The 24,192-nt window shown below is 35.5% G+C and overlaps 4 protein-coding genes across 7 annotated transcripts; 1 reads left to right on the top strand and 3 right to left on the bottom strand.

Annotated features, from left to right (window-relative positions):
* Positions 1-1,581: 1,581 nt before the first annotated feature.
* LOC125858588 (exocyst complex component EXO70A1-like) lies at positions 1,582-4,693 on the top strand. Of its 2 annotated transcripts, none has more exons than XM_049538413.1 (2): positions 1,582-3,768; positions 4,557-4,693. In XM_049538413.1, the coding sequence occupies exon 1, from the start codon at positions 1,729-1,731 to the stop codon at positions 3,553-3,555; it is 1,827 nt and encodes a 608-aa protein (XP_049394370.1). In that variant the 5' UTR covers positions 1,582-1,728; the 3' UTR covers positions 3,556-3,768; positions 4,557-4,693. The 2 variants fall into 2 exon arrangements, with proteins under 2 accessions (XP_049394370.1, XP_049394371.1); XM_049538414.1 differs by lacking the exon at positions 4,557-4,693 and adding an exon at positions 4,442-4,456.
* Positions 4,694-5,753: 1,060 nt separating this feature from the next.
* On the bottom strand, positions 5,754-10,160 carry LOC125859915 (uncharacterized). The gene is made up of 5 exons (XM_049539772.1): positions 9,766-10,160; positions 7,753-8,671; positions 7,276-7,371; positions 6,505-6,641; positions 5,754-6,134 (listed from the first exon to the last, which is right to left on the bottom strand). The coding sequence occupies exons 1-5, from the start codon at positions 9,984-9,986 to the stop codon at positions 5,966-5,968; spliced, it is 1,542 nt and encodes a 513-aa protein (XP_049395729.1). The 5' UTR covers positions 9,987-10,160; the 3' UTR covers positions 5,754-5,965.
* A 1,212-nt stretch (positions 10,161-11,372) lies between these two features.
* LOC125860473 (sm-like protein LSM1B) lies at positions 11,373-16,571 on the bottom strand. The gene is made up of 5 exons (XM_049540437.1): positions 16,160-16,571; positions 12,793-12,861; positions 12,599-12,714; positions 12,442-12,504; positions 11,373-11,745 (listed from the first exon to the last, which is right to left on the bottom strand). The coding sequence occupies exons 1-5, from the start codon at positions 16,218-16,220 to the stop codon at positions 11,668-11,670; spliced, it is 387 nt and encodes a 128-aa protein (XP_049396394.1). The 5' UTR covers positions 16,221-16,571; the 3' UTR covers positions 11,373-11,667.
* A 999-nt stretch (positions 16,572-17,570) lies between these two features.
* On the bottom strand, positions 17,571-23,709 carry LOC125857473 (uncharacterized). Of its 3 annotated transcripts, none has more exons than XM_049537074.1 (13): positions 23,187-23,709; positions 22,109-22,261; positions 21,793-22,005; positions 21,640-21,729; positions 21,414-21,530; positions 20,740-21,009; positions 20,185-20,341; positions 20,019-20,096; positions 19,549-19,649; positions 19,142-19,312; positions 18,754-18,828; positions 18,443-18,550; positions 17,571-18,030 (listed from the first exon to the last, which is right to left on the bottom strand). In XM_049537074.1, exons 1-13 carry the CDS (start codon positions 23,565-23,567, stop codon positions 17,710-17,712), a joined length of 2,235 nt encoding a protein of 744 aa, XP_049393031.1. In that variant the 5' UTR covers positions 23,568-23,709; the 3' UTR covers positions 17,571-17,709. The 3 variants fall into 3 exon arrangements, with proteins under 3 accessions (XP_049393031.1, XP_049393033.1, XP_049393032.1); XM_049537076.1 differs by having other exon boundaries at positions 17,571-18,015; XM_049537075.1 differs by having other exon boundaries at positions 17,571-18,027; positions 23,187-23,708.
* Between the last annotated feature and the right edge of the window lie 483 nt (positions 23,710-24,192).

Genomic DNA, 24,192 nt, shown 5'->3' with positions numbered 1-24,192 from the left:
AACATAAGGAATTCAAATTGTGTGTATGTGTTTTTTTTAAATAACGTAAAAACTTCATTTAGTTACCATAAGCATGACCTCATTTGCTACTGTTTTGACTTTTGTCTATGATTTGGTTTTATTTGATTCTCTTTATTGCATAAAGGAGACCTTGTTTTATATATATTATGGCGATCGAAAATTAACCAAGTCTTTGTTGTGATGACCAAAATACAACAAGTTGGTCCTTGTTGTTCCGTTTGGAATAATTATTTCGATGTATGCGTATCGCGTCAAATTATTGGATAAGTCATATATTTGTTTTGAAAGCATTTTCTTATTGGTTAAACCGAAAATCGAACCGTTAAAGACCTAAAATCGATAAACCGAAAACCGATAACAAATATCTTATTGGTTTGGTTATCGGTTTAGCATATTTAAAAACCAAAAATCGATAAACCGAACCGATAATACTTATAACCGAACCGAACCGACCAATACACACCCCTACCTCCGTCCCTATTTAGTTGTCCACTTTAGAATTGACACACATATTAAGGCAACAATGATTAGCATAGTGAAGTTACAATTTTATCCTTATAGTACAATTTACAATTTCAAAATAAATTCACTCAAGATAACTAATCAATGTTGGAAAGTTCATAAATTTATTTACTTTATTTATGATAATTTTATTTAAATAAGGGTATAATAGGAAAAAAATTGTTGTCATTTCTTGATTTGTCAAAATGGACAACTAAATAAGGACAACTAAAAAATGAAATATGGACAACTAAATAGGAACGGTGGGAGTAATACTTATAACCAAACACAAAGTAGAGAATAATTTCACATCTTATTTTGAGATTATTATTTTTATCCCATCAATCAAATAATTCCGAATAGAAACATTGACTTTTTGTTATTTGTTTTTTTTTTTAAAAAATATGATAGTACGACATTAGCACCAATCCTAAAAAAAAAAAAACACGCAACTTAGATTAGCTTACTTTTCAAAACAACAATTTTAAAGTAGTCAATATTAGTGTAATTTCTTGTCAACAATTGCTACATTTTCGAAACTTGGTCAACAAGAGTGCAATGCGTTACTATTAGAATTAGCTTAAAATTTATAAGTTTTTCTACCTTTAACTATTTGTAGACTCAATTACTCTTTATTGGTGAATTTTGATTTTAGATATTTTAACATTTTATAAAGCACATTTGATTTTCAATTAATTGAAATATAACACTTGATCATTTTGCTAATGAACAGTCATAAATATATTATAATTATTAATCATTTAGTCACCTAATTATCCATGTATGATATGAAGCTTATATTATTACCCATAAATCATAATCGGCAGTAAAATAGTTACAAAAGTATTTCCTATATATAAAATATATAAGGGCAAAAAATGGAAGATTATTATTGATTAATAAGTACTATCATAAATTTATTACTAATAATTGAAGGACCAAATGTGTTATTATACGAAGATCCGTTGAGTATAACTTTTAATCCGAGAAATAGTGATAACAGTACAGTAATTAATCTTCTTATACTATATTATTATCACTGCAGAAATTGATTAATTAATTCAATATGTAAAATTCATCGGCTTCCATTTTTTGATTCTTCAGTTTTCTTCATCTTTATAATTCTCTGCATCTTCTTCACCAAAAAGCTCGAATACTTTTTTTTCTTTTTTCCAGATTCTGAATTTCAAATTTGGTTTCTCTTTGATGGAAGCACCAGAGAACGACTCCGTAGCGTTCGAGTCAGCTGAGAAGATAATTCTCCGGTGGGATTCTACGGTGTCGGAAGAAGCTAGAGAGAAAATGATATTTGACGGCGATCGTCACGAGATCAATCGGTATTTGCACGCCGTCGATGAAATCCAACGGTCAATGGAGTCCACAACACTCTCCGACGACCAGGATAAAGCTAATAGTGCGATCCAGATCGCCATGGCTCGGCTTGAGGATGAGTTTCGCAGCATACTTGTTGCTCACACAAATGCAATCGAGGCTGATTCGTTAACTGACCCTAGTCCTTCTCCAGTCCACTCCGGCGAATTCCAGGTGCCTGAAGAAGACTACCATGATACTCCTACCGACGATGATTCGTTCACCAAAGAGTTGGAACATCAAGAGAGTAGCAGCAGCAGCTATCGATCTACTAGCAGCATCCGCGAAGTTGATCTCATGCCGCCCGTAGCAATATATGATCTCCGGAGTATCGCCGAGCGAATGATTTCCGCTGGATATCTCCGGGAGTGTATTCAGGTCTACGGTAGTGTACGGAAGTCCGCTGTGGAGTCGAGCTTCCGCAAGCTTGGAATAGAGAAACTCAGCATCGGAGATATCCAGAGACTTGATTGGGAAACTTTGGAAACAAAGATCCGAAGATGGATACGAGCTGCCAAAGTATGCGTTCGCATACTCTTCGCTAGCGAGAAGAAACTCTGTGAGCAAATCTTCGAGAGTTTGGGCACGGCGACTGATGATGCTTGCTTTATGGAGACTATTAAAGGACCAGCTATACAGCTGTTCAATTTCGCTGAAGCCATTAGCATTAGCCGGCGATCGCCTGAGAAGTTGTTTAAGATATTGGATCTTCATGACGCTTTATCGGATTTATTGCCTGATGTTGAAATTGTTTTCGAGTCAAAATCTTCAGAATCAATTAGAGTTCAAGCAGTAGAGATATTGTCTAGGTTAGGGGAGGCTGCTAGAGGGATACTGTCGGAATTTGAGAATGCTGTACTCCGTGAACCTTCGAAGGTCCCCGTTCCAGGAGGGACAATTCATCCCTTAACTAGGTATGTCATGAACTATATAAGTCTAATTTCGGACTATAAGAAGACAATGGGTGAATTGATTGTTTCACAGCCATCGACGGGATCAAGGTATTCAAGTGATCCTAACACCCCTGATATGGACTTTGCGGACCTAGAAGGACTGACACCATTAGCGCTTCATTTGATTTGGATTATTGTCATTTTGCAGTTCAATTTGGAAGGTAAGTCTAAGCACTATAGAGATACCTCTTTGGCTCATTTATTCATGATGAACAATGTCCATTATATTGTTCATAAGACTAAAGGGTCACCTGAGTTGGGGGAAATGATTGTAGATGATTTCTTGAGAAAATTAACGGGGAAATTTAGACAAGCTGCTACCAGTTACCAGAGAGCAACCTGGGTGAGGGTTTTGCATTGTTTGAGAGATGAGGGACTACATGTGAGTGGCAGTTTTTCATCGGGTGTGTCCAAGAGTGCATTGAGAGAGCGTTTCAAGACGTTCAACGCCTTGTTTGAAGAAGTGCACAGGACTCAGTCCACATGGTTGATACCAGATACACAGCTCAGGGAGGAGCTGCGCATTTCCATAGCCGAAAAGTTGATTCCTGCCTATAGATCATTTCTTGGACGGTTCAGGAGCCATATAGAAAGCGGAAGGCATCCAGAAAACTATATCAAGTATACTGTGGAGGACCTAGAGAATGCTGTCTTAGATTTCTTTGAGGGGTACGCTGTGTCACAGCACTTGAGAAGAAGATCTCAGTGAAAGAATACTAGTTTCAACAGTTAGTACTTTAGGACATTCTTTGAATCTTTTTCATGGAGTTATTCAGGGGCTGAGGTTATGGCATTCTGGTGTTTCTCGAGTTTCTGCTTTCATTTGTAGTATTCCAGGGTGATGGGCTGCTGAAAACTTCAGGAAGATCAGCTGTATCAATCAAGAAGGGTCAGTGCCTCCTGCCTCTGGATGCTCTGCCCTGTAAGCATGTTGTTGTTGTATTTCTTCCATACTTTTAGACTTTATTTCAATTTGTCCATATCTGAACTGTTGTATTGATTACTTTCTTGAAATTTTATCATAATCATGATTTTGTTAACTTGAGTCCAGAATTTAGTTTAGCTTGGATGACTTCTACACTGCTGCGATATTGTCCTTTGGAATATATCCTCTTGTAAGTTTATCTTAAATCAAGAATGTAACAGATTTTCCTACGATGGCAAGGGCCTCAGTAGGTGACAATAAATAAATAAAACCATGGTCTTGTGATTGTAAAGACATGAAATTACCAGTTGTTGCTTACTACTGTCTTCTTATTGTGTTTTAAGTCTCCGTTTTCTCAGAAATGAAACAATTGCCGTGGATTTTTAAATTTTACACGGGAAATTCGTGGGGCATGACTAATTATCTCAATGTTTCATGTATGACCATGCTGATTCCTTGGAATGTTTGTTGTTAGTTTGTACTTATTCTGTCTTCTCAGCTAAGACGATTGGTGCTGTGGTGCTTATTCAGCTATTATGGGTAAAAGCTACTAACTAGTTCTATTGACATGATTTTCTCAGTCATGGAATACTTGAACTGGACATATATCATGAAAGTTGTTCTTGTAAACTAGAAATTGAATTCCCCGTTTGTTACACTGTCATGATAGAAGTGGCTAATCTGTGGTTACAAGCCACAAGGAGCATCTGATTAATCCAGTAGATTTAGTGCAGCAGATTCATGCAATCTTTGTTGTTTGTCCTCCAAATATTTCATCTCTACAGGCCTTCTGGTTGAAACACTGAAGTGTGCTGCATCTGATGGTCAGAACTTACAAGGTGTGCCTTCCAATGTTACACATCTTTTTGCTACCTCTCCACTCACCATGTACTCCCTGTTTGTGTATTCTCAAATGTGGTAATCTGTGATGTTAACTTTCTCAAAAAAAAATGTGGTAATCTGTGTCCAAAGTAGAAATCGCCTTCTATTCTTACCTAATGGCAGAAAATGTAGAATATTTACTGACCAAGATGTTCAATTACTAATCTGTTCAAATACCATTTGTAGATTTGATTACTGCACCACTTGGATATCTGTTACATAAAATCCATGTTTCTGTTTTTTCTACTTTAGCTGGTGTTGCCACTTTAAAGTACTTAAAATGGCCTTTTTCCCATTTATGAGGAGTTACTATGAAAAACTCATCAAACTAATAATTCTTGTGCCGTGCTTATTCTTCTATCTCAACAGAAGATATAGGAAGATTGAGTGTGGAGTGTGGATGTTGATTTTGACTTGGATTTAAAAGTGATGGACGACCTAATTTGTGTCTTTTTCAACCCAGGGAAACTAGATCTTTACGGTTGGTGTGATGCTTCATCTGCCAATCCATCTATTTGACATCAATTCCTACTTTTCAATTATCGTGGGTCCTTATTTGTCTATTTAGATAAAGAGCCTATGTGTTCCATTATTAAATGAGCTCCAAGGATCACAAATGGACCCAAGGGAAAAAAAGAAGGAAGATCAGCTTTTAGTAGTATGGGTTTTTGAGATGACATCCCTGAATGTTCCATTGGGAATCAAACATCTATGCCTTTCTGTATAACCTTTGTACTTTAGGAGTTTGTAAAATTTGGTCAATTATTTCTTCTCGCGTGTATAACAGCAAAACAACTACGATGACTAAACATATTCTCAACCAAGTGATCTTTTTATTTCTTGGATTTTAAGAGATTGTAGGTCTTTGATACAATTTTCTTTCACATAATTTTAGGTCTGTCTATCTTTAGATATCTATCACTCATTATAACTTTACATGTGTGTACAAATGCAGTTGGAGGTTGAAACCGACATAACTAAACCATCTCATATTATCCTTGATGTATACTTGCACTTAGTGGTGAATGTGCTCGTCTTTAATATTGCTTTATCGTGTATGGTTATGCATCCATATTAATATGCAAGAGTGATAGACGGACCTAAAAGAATAGTTGCAAGAGAGATCATATAAGATAAATGAACTTTACTTCTAAAAACAACAACAATTACAAATTTGTTTTACCTAATAAAAACTTCTCCTGATTAACATTCGTACTTTTTATACAGACAACACAGATTACATGATTCTAACAACAATTTACTCAACTGACGGTACCTTTCTTTACCATACTGTAAAAAGTTGTGTCTTGTTTTACTCAGTCTTGTCTTCTACATCGTCACCATTAGATAGTTCACTGTTACCCAGTGTTGGTCTCACTTCAGGTTGGCTTCTAACATCCTTTGGCAGCAGAGGGGACGGCTTTATGAGTGTTAATGTAGGGTCCTTGTCGAACTCTTCACCATCATCAGAGTAGGCATATCTGTTATGTAAGCATATAAAATAAACCAGCGAGTGTTGAGATTTGCGTCTGAGAAAAGACTGAATATTGCCAAAAATAAAGCCGTTATAGCCAGCTATTATGTAAGTAAGACTCGCTATTATGCGATTTTGACTTCTTATAGTGATGAAAATGGAAAGATGCTATGAGATGTTTGAACAGAATGATTCAGGATTTATAAGTTTGAAAGTTTGCCGAGTACAGAAAAAATAACAAAAAAGGTTTGGATTCCATTTAAACACAAGATATAAAGTGCAGATATGACGAAATGATAAGAACTAGAAGGGTTAGAGTGGTGAGAACTCTGTAAAAATGCATGTACATACACAATAAAGTAGAAGTTGGGTAGTACCTCATGGAGTTTTGAGATGGTGCCCAAAGAACGCAGATGATGCAAAGGAGAGAGAAAGATAGCACTTGCCAGAAGGCAGGAATAATCCAGGCATTTCGCCATCGCTCATTGTACACATCAGTCGACTTGAAGTACAGCTGCCAAAAGGGGTGAAAATGGTTAATGCATTGTGCTTTAATACAATATCAGGATCAGTTGAGAAAATTATGAACCCTATGTCTGATGTAGTTGGACGAATATAAGATATGATCATGCTCAATTTCTAGAAGGTGCCCTTTCTCTTGAAGGTAATACATGGAGTGCCACAACCCAAGTCCAACCTGAATTGAGTTGTGAGGCAAATGGCAAACCAAGAATCACTTGTTGAAGTTCCTTTCTTGACTAGTAAAAACAGATGGGGAAAAGAACAATTGATTTGTGATGCTTTGACACATTTACGTGGCCTAAAACATATGAAAATGAATAACAGAATGATTGGGAATTTCTTGACACATTAAAAAGGCCTAATCATGCTTCTGCTTCCCGTATTATTGGAAATTTAGGTCCCCTCTCCAGAAAATTGGATTGCAGGCCAAATTCGGTGTATTATACATGTTCCTTTTTTTGGTGTAAGTCATTCTGCAAGAGTAATCATGTTCACATCAAGCAGACCAGTCAACAATAAGGTCCTTATAACCACTTCCCTTTATTAACTCAGATTCTTTGAACAGGCAACAAAGATACTTGACAGAAGTTACTAAAAGAAAGAACCAGCCACATCATGTAAATTACCTCATAGCATGTCCATCCAACAGATACAATAACAGTGACAGCCAATGCATTTGTGAACTTGCGATAAATGTCTAATTTGGTCAACAACCTTCTAGCCTGTCAGATCCCAAATCCAGCAACTGAATTAGCACTAAAGCCTAAATTGAATTATAATAATAACTGAATAACGTCATATCATGATCGACCCCAGCCCCAAACGGCCTAAGATAAGGAAAGGAAAAAGCTTCCTTTATTGCAAGAATTAGGCACTACAACCAACAAAAAGATACCAGTACACCTTTCCGAATGAACTTCATGATTAATATAATAAGTAACACAAATAGAGCTACTTAGGTTATTAGTCACAAGGGTAATAGGATCTCTGCTCATGAAAGTAAGACCCGGGGCAAGTAAGAAGTAAACAAACGAAAACATTCTCTAAACTAGCAATCCGCAAACAAATGAAATCACAGTAATTAATAGAAGCCAACAATTTACCTGAAGCTTATTCACAGTTGCCGACAAGGAGGTGAATATCCAAAGGATAAAGAAAGCATCCAAGAATGCCACAGGAAGTACAAAAAACAACCTTGCTTTTCCTGAGAAATCACTGACAGCACCAACATTTTCTACCAGTTCAAGCACTTCAGAAGCCAAAAAGAATGTTCCTCCAAGCAAAAGGACCTTTGATGTGAGACCACCCAGAGTAGGTCTAACGACACCATAGCCCATAGAGACTATCAGAATGACCAAACGTGCAACTGTGCGCTTTACTGTACCAAAGGTCACAGCCCATACAGTGGTACCAGTGGGCCTGACTCCAGTTTCATTGAATTCAGCATAGTCAAAGTACCAAAAGGCCATTTCAAGCATACCCAATGTTATAACGAGTGTAATACAATTTTGTAAAGGGATAACTTCTCTCCAGAATCTTGCATACTGCGAAAACCAAAAGATCCCTAGTAACACGAATGCAAGAGACATGTACCCATAGAAGTTCATAAGGGGAGCCATTCTACCAGGTAGGTAACCGGTAGGATTCTTCCATATGGTTTTCCCTTCAACAGTAATTTCCTTAAGATTTGGTTCACAGTGAATAAAATACACGTTATACATCCCAGTTTTTGTAATGGGGATTGATCTCGACTGCAGTGCTACATCAACTTCATCAGTGCTGAATGAGGCACTAAAAACTTTAGGCCATCCGGGATTACTAGCAGATGGGCGGTGAATTATTTGCCCTTGTGTACAAACTCCAAGTTTTGCAAGATCTGCTGTGCAACAAATAGCTCTTTGGCCACCGTAAGCAGAGCCCCCAATTAACTCTCGGTCATCCACCTCAAAAACAATTGCATGAATTGGGTCTGAGCTGATGTTTGAGAGTTCCTTTGGCCTCCGAAATACAATCTTTTCAAACCTGTTGAAAATGTGACGTCAGAAATGTATAGACTCTTACGCATAAAACTGGGAAAACACATGAATGACAACACTCATTTCCAGAGTCTGGCAAGACTGAGAAAATGCATAAGAACAAGCCCATTAATTTCCATGTAGCATGACTTTTAAATAGAAAAAACACGAAAGTTAATCGAAATACAAAGCAGTTGGATCATCTGTATGAATCCTCTTAATCCATCTGAAGATTCAGCCCAAACTAAGTACAGACTACTTAATATTGTGAGAAAGCAAAATTCATTTATCTTCTTTCACCCAACTATGGATTTCATACATAAGCTTCTCATTAACAAAAATAATTCAACCTTAATGGTTGAACTATGGTTGCTTTTAGCAGCAGAAATTGAAGGAAGACAGCTTTAATAGTAGTGCTAAATTTTTTTGGCTTTTGGTAATGGATCACATAAGACTTAAGAGTTTTTTACTAACTAGGTAACTACACAAATCCGAATTGAGCAGCGCAACATTGATGGTTGAGTTAGCCATGTTTTTAGCAGCCGAATATCAAAGAAAATTTAGCTTCAATTGTGGCAGTACAGTTAGGCATTCGCTGATGGATCACTTTCAACTTAGAGAATCCTACTAACTAGGCCCCCTTTGACTGATTTTGAAGCCGAAACTTGAAAATTTGAATTTGTGAAATTTAGATTTTTGGAACTTTTAGTTATGTATGGACATGCATTTTACTTGGGAAAAATTGAAGATTAGCGAGTGTAAGTCCCAAAAATTGCACTGAGCCCCTTTTTGTGAACTTGAAAATATTTGACCATCAGATTTTCAATATATGATAAAATTTCATGGTCAAACAGATAATTGAAGATAAATTTTCAAAAACTACTCCGAAAATCTACAATGGAGCAGAACAACACTAGTAGCTTTACTATCTAAGTTGAAAAAGGACAAATAAATAATTCTGATCCTCGCAATTTAACCTAAATACAAAGAATTATACCGTCATTTATAATTAACAAATTCTCACAACAGATCTCGATATATTTCATCTAAAATCGTACTTAAAAACAGTTAAACAATTGACTGGAGAGAGAGTAAAATTACCGAATGAAGGAGTCGGTGTTGGAAGAATAGGAAGGAGATTCAGTGAGGTTAGGAACAGAGGAGTAAATTCCCTCGCTACCTCCGTGAACCACAAATGCATTGCCCTTGCTCACAAATTTCTCCCCATTGTAGTCATGCACTGAAGCTTCAGTCGTCTGGAACAGCCATAGCCATAGTAGAAATAGTACTCCTGAAGCTCCAATTGACTTCAACGATAGCATTTGCCGAATTGAGAGATCAGCTCAGTGAGTGAGAGAGTAACAGATCTGCTGTTGCTGAAGTAGCAGCAATAGGAACATCCACTACCGGAGTGACGAGATTGGACCCACCGGCGACTACGTTTCACTATTAAATATTCGTTTAATTGAGGTAAGCTTGTGTAACGTGTACGCCGAGCAAATGATTTGTTTATTGTTCACTTACGTTTAAATAGTGAAAATGCTTTAATCATTTCTCCATTTTGAATTTCAAATATTAAAAAAATAATAACATGAAGGCTAATTTATTAGATGTGAATTTGAATTAATCCATATTTAATGTGGGTATTGGATTAGAGAAAAAAAAAAAGATAACGGAAGAAAGTTCTTTTTGTAAAAATGTTGTAGTATTCTTTACTTTAATTAGTTTATCTTATTTTATTTTATTGGCAATTTTGAAAATTTTTATATTAAATTAAAATCAAATAAATTAATTAAAACAGATTGTTTTTTTCCAGTAACTGTATTAAAATAACATTATAGTATAGTATAAGAGTACATGTTGGACGTGAATAACTGACATGTGTAACTTAAAAGTAAGGTGCATGAAAAAATAGAGAAAAAGAAGAGGTGAAGAATTTTTTTATTTAAAAAAGAAAAGGTGAAACAAGACACCTAGCTCAACCTCTTCCATTCCAGAATATGTTTTTGTTGAATGACAAGTTATGTAATGAATAATAATACAAATATTACTTAGGCACGAATTAGTAATATGTAAATTAAATCAATTACGCTAGGAATAATAATCTGAATATTTATATTGTATAATAACAATGCAAAAAAAAATTGAGTTGATATACTAACAAATAATATCTATAAATAAGACCAAGAATCAATCTACTCGTCGTACTTGATATAGTTTATACCTCCTGAATTTATCTAACGCAGCGGAGCCGCTTCAGATTTTCACTGTCGGTGTTAAAGTGATTATCAATTGTCACTTGTCCATTTTTCCACGTACTACTATACCTCTGAATTGATGATATGGATCAACAAAGTCGTTGTCGGTGCTGTGTCGGTTCATTGCTTTTTCTTCACTTTGGCACTTGCTGGCAATGTTCCGGTATCATTACGGCAGAGATACTGAGAAGAAGTACTATTTCTTGCACGTGGTCACACCTCCCCTTGTGTAATATGATAATACCTAAAACAACTCGACTTTCTTCTAATGTCAAACACTAGTTTTTCATCTTGACAACTCTATGTTGTTGAATTAAGACGGGGCCAAACATGCACCTTTTTTTTCCAATTAATTTAAATCGTGCCAAAACCATAAATATACCTAAAAATAAAGAGGGTAAGATCCGAGCAATGCGCTTGATTAAATAGTTTGACCTAAATAAGAAAAGGACATCGGAAAAAGCAAATACACCATAACTCCCATTTCACAGCATATACAGCGTCTAACATAAAACTACAGTTCCTCCAAGACTAGCGCATAAAAAGGAAATGGAACAACTCAAGACTTGTTTCACCATTCACCATGTCTAATACCAGTAACCTTTACTCAAACATCATAAAAGAAACAGATGTTACAATGAACACTTGAATGTAACACAGAATATCCCAAGAGAAAAGGAAAACCACGCAGCAACTGCGATAATATTTGCAGAAGACATGGAATTATCGTAAACAACAGGAAACCTCAATCCATATCAAGAAATTCCATCCTCTTCCTCATTGAGCCTTTAAGATCTGTAGAGTCCCTTTCTGCTTTCTGTGCCTGATGGATGGATAGGTGATATGAATTAGAAACAAATCACAAGTCTCAATAAGAAATGTATACGCACAACTCTATAATGTGTACCAGTCTTACACTAACTAACACTACCATCTTCTCGTATCTATGACTAAATAAATCAGTCAACCATCAACTAAGTTAATCATGATTTTGCACTTGAAAGAATAGATTTATAAACTAGAAAGATGGAAATGTTATCTCTTTAAAAAGCATATGAAAACATGCACACATAAAGATGCAAGTTATATACAAGATACATTCTATTAACAAGGATTACTGTTTTTTCTTCAGCTTTTCTTTCCCTTCAGCTTTATAATTTCTTTCTGTGTGTTGCAAAAGCAAAAAAGGCTAGCTACATACAGTATTTCGTGTACAAGCTTATCCTTTTCTTTTCGACAAAGGGTTAATTTCATCGATAAAGAGGCATGTAAAAGCTTAACCTTTTTGCAACTTCATACCTTCATCTTTATCTTTTCCACTCCCCACCCCCCATTTATCAAAAAATAACTTTTCATCCCTAAATTTCCAAAACTATGCAAAATACCTACAGCTTTTTTTCCTTCCGACTATATATTCACCAATATAAGTTGCCCCACACCCCAAACTTCACAAGTCATACACCTGCAACAAGTCCATTAAGCATCTGGAAGAGTGAAACTAATAATAGCAGGATCTTACCCTTCTTATCTCAGCTTCTGAAACACGTGTCATATGGGGAGGAAGTTCCTCCTTATCCACGTCCTGACCAATCATTACAACATTGTATTAGCCAACGGGTATACAATTATGGGGATAGCACAGAACTTTTTGTATTGAGAGAGAAATCAAGACATACCAGTTCACCAATTAACACAACATTTTCCCCACGTATAATATAAAGACCTAATGGGATATCACAATATAGATCACCAACAATAGCACGCTCACATGCACTTTCAAGAACAGCATTAGCTACAAATAACAGATGGAATTTTTGTCAGGTGGTTAACCGCGGCAGTGATATGGAAAGTAATGACAGGAGAAACCTACCAAATTGGTCAAAAGAACGAAGTATTCCTAAAAGCTTTCGCCCATCTCGCAACAGCACAAGAAGTTTCTCTGTGAGGGATAATGAGTCAAGCCAGAAAAGCAAGAAATAGATCCAGTAAATCAATAAACAGGTTTAGTTATTGCTATCAATCTATGAGCACATGGACATATATATAAGAAAAAGTAGCACCCCAATTATTTCTTTTAGTACCAGGCACCCCATGTATTATTGCATTAGCTTCTACCAGAGGCGGATCTAGAATTTGAAGGTTGCGGGTGCCACTGCATTTAATATAAACTTGGTGATGGATATTGAATTTGGGCGTATATTCATCCAATTCAATCCATTTTGAGCTAATATGGGTTGATTTACGAATTTTTTGGTACCTAAATAAATATACGATTATCTAATCAACATGAATTTTATCTGATTCAATCAAATTCTGCTGCAAAATGAGAAAAATATGAACAAGAAAACTAAATTTTTTGAATAGGCAATTGCACCCCTTCTTAATCATAAGATACTTAAATCATAAATCATGATAACTAACAAATTGTAACTTATAACGAATTCTATAAAAAAGAGCGAAAGCATTTTGTATAAGGGATCTCTCAGCAACTTAAAGTAAAGACAATGTTTTCATTACAAAAAATCACAAATTATCCATATTAAAAAAGAAAATAATTTGTGAACAAAAACAGAAACTCGTATTTGTTTTAAAAAAAATTTGGTAACATTAAAACAAAAACTCTTAATAATAAAGTACAAAAAGAAGCCAATAAACTAGCATAAAACGACCTTTGGCTCTATTGCTTTCGTTTAAAGGATTAAGAAACGAAGTATAAAATTCAATAGATAAAATGTACTTTGAAGGGATAAAAGAGGAAAAAGAATAAAATCACATCCAAGTAAATATTTGGACATTTTGAAGAAAAAAGAAGAAGAAATAATTTAGATAAATAAACTAATTGATGGGTTGCAAAGGAGGAAGAGTGGAAATACAATTACTAAGCTGCTCGGACTCAGGTGCGGGTGTCCATACGGGTGTGGATCTACAGGTCGGATCCTTCATGATCTAATTTTTAAGCTTCGGGGATATGGATCCATGTACGGATATGGGTGCGGGGATTCGCCTATAAATAATTAAAATATCTAAAAATAGAGTTATAAAACCCAAATTATGACATATTATGTGGAGAACTTGAGGAGAATCACGGAAGGAAATTAAGGAAAATGAGTGACATAAAAATTTCTATATAAAAGGTATTCTATTTTCTTCAATTTCACCTTTAGCTTTTGTATTGAGCATAGGAATCATTAAAATTGTCCAGACTTTCTCCATCGATTTTGGTCAAAGTACCCAAAATCCGTTGACCAAATAAGACACAGATCCCACACCCACACCCATGTCGTGTCGACACAGGCGGCACCAAAAGTGAAGAGTCCGAGCAACTTAGAATACAAAAAAAAAAAACTATAAAGGAAACAAATAAAGAAAGAAAGAAGAGAAGAGAAGTAAAGGAAAAGGCAAAAAGGGAACAAAAAAAGAAAGAAGAAGAAAACCAAAAGACAAATTGCATTCCAGGGGATTCAAACCACAGCGTTGGGTGTGGCACCCTGTCAGTTGACCAACTGATCAGCAGTCACTATGCTATTGTGGGTGCCAACCTTTAATTATATATCATACTCACTACAATTCCTATACATATATATGAAAAAATTAATCGAGCACCGGGTGCCGTGGCAACCTCACCGTAACACATTAACTAATTGCTCAAGTGCCGGAAACAACTAATCCTTCAGTTTACAGGAACATGCCTCTTCGGTAGAATAAGTAGTACCATAGGCTCCTCTAGAAGGAATAGGGACCACATATACCTATAATAATCGTGGTTTCTATCATTTAAGCTGCCAAGACAAGAACACAGGAGCATAGGAAAAAAGGGTGAAATTCATTTTTTTATAATGTTGGTGTCCATGCCAGCTTGCTCTCACCTCAACTATTCAACTAGGTGTTTGCTACTACCTCCCACAGTAAACCATTGGATAACTATGCTCAGTTGCTCACTGAGACTTAAATAGAAGGGTAAAAATCACCTAATATTTTTTGTTTCTATTGGATTTTTAACCTTGGCCTCCAAGGTCTGCACACACTTCATTGACCTAATCACACCCTTTGGTGCAAAAAAACATATTGTGAACCATGTATTTCTACAATTTGCACAAATGTCAAGATAACAGCAAGACTTACTAAGAAAGTTGATTGCTGAATAAGGTAGGCTTTCAAGCGCAAGCCCTTTGTATAATTGAGTGCTTGACTGCACCTTTAATTCTCTGGAAAAAAGAAAAAAAAGTGGTACTCAAGCACTCAAATATATAAGTGGCTTGGGCTTGACAGCAACTTTCTTTTATCATTAAGGCTTTCATTTTGAGTTGTCACTACGAGGAAACACAAACAATGATGAACCTTTTGTGGCTCTTTGACCCATGCAGCAGTAGAAAAGATCTATTCCGCCTTAAAAGAAGGAAGCACTCCTCTTCCCTCGCAATATATGAATCAGTGAAAAATCAGCACTTTAGTCATTATGAAGTATACATCGGACATCGCCCATAAAGCACATCTACAGGGAAGGCAACATGGTTGCGGCTGGCTTAGCAAAACAAGGTTCAAATTTAGACTAATAAAGGCTTAAAAATCTTTGATTTTTCCTCCTTTTGTATCAACACTTTGGAGAAAATCTACCAGTGGTATAAATAAGATATACTCCCTTGGTTTCAATTTATTTGTCTTAATTTCCTTTTTAGCCCATTTCAAAAAGTATCTCTTTTCTTTTTTGGCAACTCCTTAATTCTAGCTTTCCACGTGGCATATTTAATACTACAAGATTAAAGAACATTATGGTACATTCTACCTATCTTTAGTTAAAGATTACAACATTCAAAAATCTTTTTACTTCTCCAAACTTCATGTCAAGTCAAAACGAGACAAACAAATTGAAGCTGGAATTTATCTTTTGAACCTAAAAAAGATGTGCACTTTCAACTTTTTCCCATAATGCAACCAACATCTTCTAGGTATTCTCTCTCCCCATAAACGAAAAATCAATTACATCTCAGTTTTAAACCAATGTACTATGATCAGAATTCAGGAATCAACGCGAGATTACTAGATACGAACAGACAACCATCTGTGTTCAATTAAAATAAATAAGAGGAAACAATCCAATACCAAAACAGCCCAAAAGAACCTTGCAAGTTTAGCAAGACTAGATTTTGAACACCAAAACTACTAGACAACTTTAATAGTACTTAACATATCGACCTTTCTTTAACATATAATTTATAAAGAAATGAAGAAAAACTCACTGTCAAGATAACTTGCAAGAGAAGTGGAGGTATAGATATCTTCTGGACTTGCCCAAGACATTGATTTGCTTTCAATTTAACGTTTTCGGTATCCCAAAAATCACCGAAACTTCTTCAGATTTCAATTCAATTTGCATTGGCAGATCCGATTACTCGCTTTACAGTGCCCTAACAAAAGCTTCGCCGCTTCACTGAGAACATATAAACTAAAATCCTAATTCTACCGCTATATCAAGAATTAGAAAAACTCCAAAGCCCTAAATCTGAGAGAAGTTTGAAAAGAAAGGAATTTGTTGACTTTTGGTTGCTCAGATCGGGAGGAACCCTAAATTCGGCCTATCCCCAAAATTTTGGGGAGTCATACAGTCTACTGCTCTTTCCGATTCTTAATTTTGAGAACTACCCGGCCTACTTTTGTAAATTTATTTTTAGTTGACCCCTTGAAATATGATAGTACTATCTCTTTATGTGGTCTCTTACTTCTTCATTTTTTTGTCCGCCCAATTATGGAGAGCTTTTGCATTTCATCAAAATTTGATATATTTCTATAACGTAATTTTTTACTTAAGGGGTCTCGCTTAATACCTATCGGACAAGAGTAGCTCTGCCCCAGGTCACAATGGTGTGGTATGCCACAAAGGGATTTTTGATCTTAACTTGCTTTCTTTTGTCGATTGAGAACTTTTGCAATCATCAAAATTTGACATATTTATATAACGTAATTTTCATATGAAAGGGAGTCGCTTAACACCCCTTGGACAAGAGTAGCTTTGCCCTAGTCACTACGACGTTGTATGCCACTAATAAATATTTGATCTTAACTTGCTTTCTATTGTGTCGTGTTAAGATTCATTATTTTTCTATATTAGGGTACAAAAATAAAATGATGATGGAATTAATGAATTTATTAACGTTCAACTGAATTAAGATTCATGTCATAAACATTTTTCTTTAGTTGAAACGTACTACGAATATAAGGAAAAGTATAATTTAAATATTGATATAGGTTTAATTAGTTGCCTAGACAAGAAGTTATTGGATATTTCTTTCCAAAATTAATCGTTTGCATTTAGAAATAAGCCAATGTTGGTGAATGAGAGATTTATTTTTATTAAATTAAAAAAAAAACTACATAAACATGAAACTGTGTTGACTTGCATTATGAACTATTCACACATTTCACCATGGATAAAAACATGACATTTGGTATAAAAGAAAGATTTTCAGTATTGTGATGTTTTATCTTTTATGACATGTAGATAGATTCAATAGGTAATAATACATAGGGTAAAAATTACTTGCGTTGTCAGTGTGTATAAGTTAAATCCATATATCGGCTGTGGACTGGTCCATAGACAGAGATTATAACGACTCGTAAGGTGAGTGCTCTCAAGCTTCTATATTTTATCTCTTTTATTTCCTCTAATTCTATTACAAGCAGTTCACTACATCTGGAATGAAACACAGTTATACATACAACTATACATACAAGTAGTGTGACAGTCCAACCACATTTCTGATACATCTGTGGCTGTGTAGCTGCTGATATATTAGCCACAATCTCCACATACTTCACAACAAAAACTAATACACTCAAAACAAGCAAGCGCTGTACAGAGTTGTGCTAACGTCACAGCACATCGATCACTAACCCGAGAGCAGAACTGTATGAAACACATGCAACAGCAAAAGTCACATAGTTTGCCACATAAGTTTGAAGCAGCGGCAAATACCATTTCTGATGTTTCATGCAACTTAGGTTCTGCTGCTTCCACAGGAAGATTGTCTGCAGTTGCCTTCGAGTTACCAAAACCAACACCGAGTGCTCGAAGGTATATGATCTTCTTGATATTCAACTGATCAGAGGCCTTCTGCATATACATTGGTTATCAATCAATACGAGAGCTTTTATTTTCATTAACAAATTCCGCTTGTAAGCTTAAAAGAATGCATTACTGTTGTTTAAACAAATCTATTCCTGAAGTTCCACAAGCACAAGAATGCTAGCTTATTTTTACACAAGTATATGTCTACATATAATTACCTCATACAGGTCAAAATATATACTTATATGAATCAGACGTAATTTAATGCACTTATCTACATATACTAGTGTATTTGGTATGCATGTTTTGCATACAAATACACAAATTTTACTTTAAGGAAGTGATGCACGCGAATCATAAATCACAGAAGATGGATAGTGTTAAAACCTCATAAGATGATTTTCTCTAATTTAAAGACAGTTAACCTAGTACATTGACAAACCAACCAAACTCATACCTCGTCTACTGTCTCTAATTTAGACGTCTGCTTCTCCTTTAAATTTTCAACCAAAACCAAGTTGGTGTACTCTGAAGGCACCCCAGTTTGCAAGCTCAATTTTGCAACCTAGAAACAGATATATAGTTTAAGTGAGCATAATTACCATCAGGAAAAAATAATCATGATTTTCAATAGTAGAAGTAACAGTAGTGCAAGGGACTGGCGTATAACGAATATAAATCTCTTAATGTTGCAGGGATTTGCAATCACGTGATTGTGTGAAACTTCTTTATGCAGCACTATAAGAATTAAGATTCATTAGAACAGACCATCTCCTCTAGTTGCTTGCTTCCGGAAAACCAGGCATTGACAGTTATTGTTTCAATTTGTCTCCTAGCAAAAACCTGCATAAAGGGAACAAGCATAAGTTCTAATTGTGGAAGAGTGCAGATTTGTACTTTTCCAGCAAGGTTCATGTAAGCATGCACAGACCAAAAAAAATACAAACGTGATATTTGTTTGATTAATACGGGGAATAAGAATGCTAGACAGTTCATAGAATCAACCTGTTCTCATAGTAGAGAAAACGTGTACAAGAACAGAATCCAGGTAAAGCTGGAGCACCACATACACAGTACTTTTTTCTTATAACTTTCTACGCAGCATAAGTAAATCAAATTAACATTTCAGTAAGGAATACAAGATGAAAGACCTTACTCTTTCCAAAGGAAAATCCTTTGCTTTTTGTACTTTGACATCGACCACAAAACTGCTCAAATCTGCTAATGTGCCACTAACTTTAACAGAACCAGGGCAGGTCCCGATGAATCTGCCAGAGACAATTAGTGGTCTCGAAGATAACAGGTCCGGCAGATAACATGGATATAGCTGCAATAAGAAAATTGATTAGAACTGTCAGATAAGCAGTAAGGGGCACGTATTATACACTTTATATCATAACTATAACATGGGAAAAGAAAAATAATTAAGCAGTGTATTATTTAGTGGAAATTTTGTGAATCCGTGATATTTTGGAAGGCAACAATGGGGCATATTTAGCTATTTATACTGCTTTGTACATCCTTTTCTCTCAGAATAAATAAGGAATCTGAAGGTGTATATACCTCAAATGAATCAAGACTTTCCAGAGCTTCGATTTTCAGGTCTGCGAGAATAACCGATGATGTGCCATTAAGTAGTCTTTCCAGCCGAGAACTGATTGAATCTGACCATGGAAATTGATGTGAAGAACTAAAATCATAACTCGCAATTCAAACTTCTGCCAATCTGATGTGGTGTTAAATAGAAGTTAAATAATACTCTAATAACTTTTTCGGCTGAGGAAAATATGAAAGTACTCCCATTCATAGTGATTTCCATTTTAAAGTGTGTCATCCTAAATAGAGAGTAAGAAACTCAAATGTAAAATAAGTCTATGAATGGATTTTTTTACAACAGTTCAGTAACCATCAGAGAGTTTCTGAGTAGGTTGTTGAAACTTGGGCAGAAAAATAAATTCTTACAAACCACATGCACTTAATTGCATCGTAGTAAACAGAAATACTAAGATGCATAATAGTTAAATTAAGCGCACCTAAATCATATGCAACATCGTAGTAACCTCTTCCGATTTGAGCAAGCATTTGCAAGAAGTAGTGATTACAGTATAAACCTGAGAGACATAAATATAGTATTGAAAATTGCCATTGAAGCATGGGAGAGAAGTGTCGTTTAAAGACGTAAAAGAAAAACAAACGCACCAATGCCAAAGGTCGAAATTCGCGGAGCATTCAAGCCTCTCTTCATCAACCGTCCTCTCAAGGCTTCACAAATTTCTCTTTCATCTCCAACAGACCCATCGGTAATTAGAAAAACAAGAGGAATTGAATCACCATTTTTCGACAGCATCTCTATTGCCTGACTTGGATGAATTTGCAAGAACAGATTATGAGACTTGGGTAAATGCACCAAAAAAATGTGAAATCAAGATAATACTGCATTTTTTTAATCAAGTAAATACTACATGTCTGGAGCAACTAAAAATTGGAAAATAGAAGGAATAGAACGGTCAAATAGTTAGAGCTAATCAACATAATGATGCATCATCCACATGAACTTATTACTCAATTTATTACATGTATCTTCTACACATAGGTAGAAGTAAAAAAAAAGGAAAAAAAACGTTTTGTCACTGAGTCTACAAGGACCAAAATAGAAGTTTCTACTTAATTTTGCTTTCCAAGCAATACTCTATCTCTGGAAAATAATAAGCAGTATCATACCAGTCTGTAGTAAAGAAAAGTCATATTTCTAACCTGGTTAAGAGGCAGGGAAATGTCGGTACCTCCCTCAGCTACAAAATTTTGGTCAATCCACTGAGTTGCTTTTCCAATTGACTCCTTCCCTGACGGCTCCATGGATGATGAGAACAATAAGCTTTTTCCGTTGAAGGCTATGAGGTTAAAAGTATCCGCTGGACTGAGTTTAGAGAGGGCAGCCAGTAGTGCAGACTTAACATTCTCAAGTGGCCTCCCTTGCATGCTCGCACTTATATCAACAACATATACCACTTCCTTCCTGAAAACCTAAAAATCAACAAAAGGAGAGTACATGTGCCATTTAAGTACCCAAGAGAGATAACAAACAGGTAAATAAATTCAAAAGCTGCATTCGTATATTGAAAATTTGACATATGCAAAAGTAGACATGAATTGATTATAAGGTAGTTTAGATGTCCTATAAAGCATAGATTTCAAAAGCTGCATTTGTATATTGACAATTATCGCCTATTTTTCTGATTTGGCAGGCTTAACCTGGTTCGACTGGATCTTAGCTTAATATGTATGACAAAATCAAGAACAACACTAAGCTGAACATGTGTAGTCTAACAAAACATGATATGTTTAGAATTCAAGGATCACAAATCAAAATTACATTTTGATCAAAATCTGGATAGCATTCAAACCATTAAGTAACAAGGCTAACAAACCTTCATTGCATTGACAGTCGGTGGGTATAGATTGAAGCAAAACAGTTCTCTCTGATCAACATCAAGCATAGACACTCGGTTCAGGAGCACACTCCCAAGGATCTCACTTGAATGAACCTAAAGATATATGCAGCTATTAGTGACGATTTCTGAAGCTCATCTAAATAAATGATCAATAAAAACAAAGAGTACTTCATAAAGCAGGTCCAACCGGAAGTGGTCTTACTTTGTAGGAGAAACTGAAGTCATCCATTGACCATGCCCAAACTTCACTCTCGTATAAAAATCCTAAACTACCAACCAAACGTCTTGTTTCCTGGGAAGAAAAACAAGTTATCAATTGTTATATTCATGACTAGATAGGTTAAAAAATGTTCACCTTTAAAGGATGACTGCAACTTCCGCATAAAATCTCTTTCCCCATACCAGAGTTCACGTTCAACCGAATCCTCTCTTTCTTGCACAATAGTTTTGCAATTGGATTGACATACCACGGGAAACTGAAAGGTATATTTAAGGAAAATTGACCATCTTGATACAGTAGTTTCTGTGACCAACTGACTTTAACGGAGAGAATAGAACCTCCAGCAACCTTGAAAGATCCAAAAGTAGACAAATATAGCCCCTTTCTTGAAACTCAACAAGGAATGAAGAAAAGATAGATAATCAATTTGGTAGTGTGAGATGGTAGTCACCTGAGGGACCTTTAATGTGTATATCCGGCGATTTAGTAAGAAGCCATCTTTAGCATTGGCTACTAAACCAGCATCTTGGGTATCATTTGATTCTATCAACAAGGTGGAATACGATCTTGATGGTGTTTCAATCTCCACACCTAGAACTGAACCCTGTGTTAGACAAATGATAGTATTTTAAGAACAACAGAATGACAAACATTGTATTTGTTTGCTAGCTAGGCTAATCAAAACTTAAACTATACAGTCAAATGCTTATATCATTTAGTATTCATTTAGTTTGTTTTAATGATATGCCTAGGTGATGTAAACAGTTGGAGTGACATGAATATTTCGTATATTCGAAAGGTAAGAGTATGGACATGTAAAATTTATATGTTGTCACCTTCCAATTATCCATATATGATATAAACAAAATTGGGATATGCCATAGTTTTCTTTTTTCTTTGACTATTTCTCTCCATTGCTTCAATGCCTATAATGACAGAGAAATCTTGTTGATAGGCCAGCATAATTGATTCTGACCAATGAGGAAATTAACTTGTTTACTTTAGTCCATCAAGAAATCTCAGACAACTAAAAGTCTACAACCATTAAAACCTTCCAACTGGTGTGTGCATATCAAAAGAGAAACTGTGGGGCATTGCTGTCTGTCTGTTTTTTGTTCCTTTCTTTTGAGTACGAGTTAATGCAAATATACAATCGAAAAAACATTTTTTGGTACAAATAACCACATACCAAGTAGAAAGTCACTAGTAAACATAAAAAAGGGAAAGACGGGAAAAACATAAGTGCTAGTACTACTTATATTCCTTAAATGCTCGGGAAGCTTAGTAGTTCAGTTAGTTGAGTACATTGAGATTTGAACTTGGCACTCCTCAACCATTGAGCCATCTCAGCCAACCTCCATCCAATCTTATGTTTACAGATAAAGGATAACTAACCCAAATAACCGTCCAGTCAACTAAATAGCAGGCAAATATATAATATTATTACTAGAAAAAGTAAACAGTAAATCTGACCAGCTAAAAAAAAGGAAGAGGAACAGAAACAACAGAACAATTTCCAGAAACAAAACCTGCTCTCCCATTGGTACAGCGATTCGACAATCGCAGTATCGGCTAGAAGCAATACAGTGCATCCGCCAAGTTCCGTTGACCGTTACAAAAGCAGTATCCATATAACAATCAACCTCCATTGCAATCCCCTGCATGTCAAGCGGAATCAACGCCGGCGGATCACAACGGCCATAAACATACGGTTGATAGCTCGGAATATCAGGATTATCCACCATCGACGGGTCCTTAACGACGGCGTACACCATAGGTGCCGTCGGCAAGTTATTAATCTCCGATGATTCTTTCTCCATTACAAGTGGCTTCGGCGGATTTTTACCGTAGTAAATTCGTTTAGTTAACTGAAGTCCCATATCTACCGACGTTGCAAACTCATCCGCCATGTTTTCCGGCGAGTTGAAAAAAACAAAGGAAAATAACAGAATCAGATGAAGCAGCTAGAAAGTGTAGTGTTGTAGTACATTAATGGAGATAGAGATATGTGGAAGATGAAAGATGAAATGAATCTTCTTGTCAGGTCTCTATTATGAATTAAATTAAAAGTTATAGTACAAATAATTATGGGAAAGGAAACAGGAGAACTTGATTAAGACATATGGAATCGTTGTGGTCAACTTTAAGACGACAAGTTAAGCATGTTCACTAATTAGGAGAGACTTTAGCATATTGTATTAATAGGTTAAACATAATGGAACCACATTCTAGTAAAAGTTATCCTCTTATAATTTTATGGAGGACATATATAACATTAAAAAATATTTTAATATATTTTATGTATCTTTAATTTATTAATATTGCAAAAAAAAGTTTTTTTTTACTTTTTAAAATTTCATATAACACCACACAGGATGTTGGTGTTTGCTTTTGAAGTCTTGTGTGATGAAAAATAACATTAAAACTTTAAGGCTAAGTTATATAGAGTGATGGTTATATCAGTTATGGTATATGGAACAGAATATTGTTAACCAGTCAAGAACTCACATATTTAAAAGATAAAGACATTGAAGA

Source organism: Solanum stenotomum, chromosome 3 (assembly GCF_019186545.1).
Source record: "Solanum stenotomum isolate F172 chromosome 3, ASM1918654v1, whole genome shotgun sequence".
In the NCBI taxonomy this organism is placed as follows: domain Eukaryota; kingdom Viridiplantae; phylum Streptophyta; class Magnoliopsida; order Solanales; family Solanaceae; genus Solanum; species Solanum stenotomum.
Note: the sequence above shows the minus strand (reverse complement) of the source record. Positions and strands in the feature narration are given on the sequence as shown.

What these genes read in the sequence shown, in the direction of transcription:
- LOC125858588 (XM_049538413.1), top strand. Translation starts at nt 1,729, where the DNA reads ATGGAAGCACCAGAGAACGACTCCGTAGCGTTCGAGTCAGCTGAGAAG.
- LOC125859915 (XM_049539772.1), bottom strand. Translation starts at nt 9,986, where the DNA reads ATGCTATCGTTGAAGTCAATTGGAGCTTCAGGAGTACTATTTCTACTA. An exon ending in AACACCGACTCCTTCATTCG is followed by an intron (nt 8,672 to 9,765) that starts GTAATTTTACTC and finishes CATTTTCAACAG; the next exon opens with GTTTGAAAAGATTGTATTTC. An exon ending in TTGGATGGACATGCTATGAG is followed by an intron (nt 6,642 to 7,275) that starts GTAATTTACATG and finishes CCCTTTTGGCAG; the next exon opens with CTGTACTTCAAGTCGACTGA.
- LOC125860473 (XM_049540437.1), bottom strand. Translation starts at nt 16,220, where the DNA reads ATGTCTTGGGCAAGTCCAGAAGATATCTATACCTCCACTTCTCTTGCA. An exon ending in TCTTGCAAGTTATCTTGACA is followed by an intron (nt 12,862 to 16,159) that starts GTGAGTTTTTCT and finishes TATCCCTCACAG; the next exon opens with AGAAACTTCTTGTGCTGTTG. An exon ending in TCGTTCTTTTGACCAATTTG is followed by an intron (nt 12,715 to 12,792) that starts GTAGGTTTCTCC and finishes TGTTATTTGTAG; the next exon opens with CTAATGCTGTTCTTGAAAGT.
- LOC125857473 (XM_049537074.1), bottom strand. Translation starts at nt 23,567, where the DNA reads ATGGCGGATGAGTTTGCAACGTCGGTAGATATGGGACTTCAGTTAACT. An exon ending in TTTCCCTGCCTCTTAACCAG is followed by an intron (nt 20,342 to 20,739) that starts GTTAGAAATATG and finishes CATCCAAGTCAG; the next exon opens with GCAATAGAGATGCTGTCGAA. An exon ending in AATTTCGACCTTTGGCATTG is followed by an intron (nt 20,097 to 20,184) that starts GTGCGTTTGTTT and finishes TATGTCTCTCAG; the next exon opens with GTTTATACTGTAATCACTAC.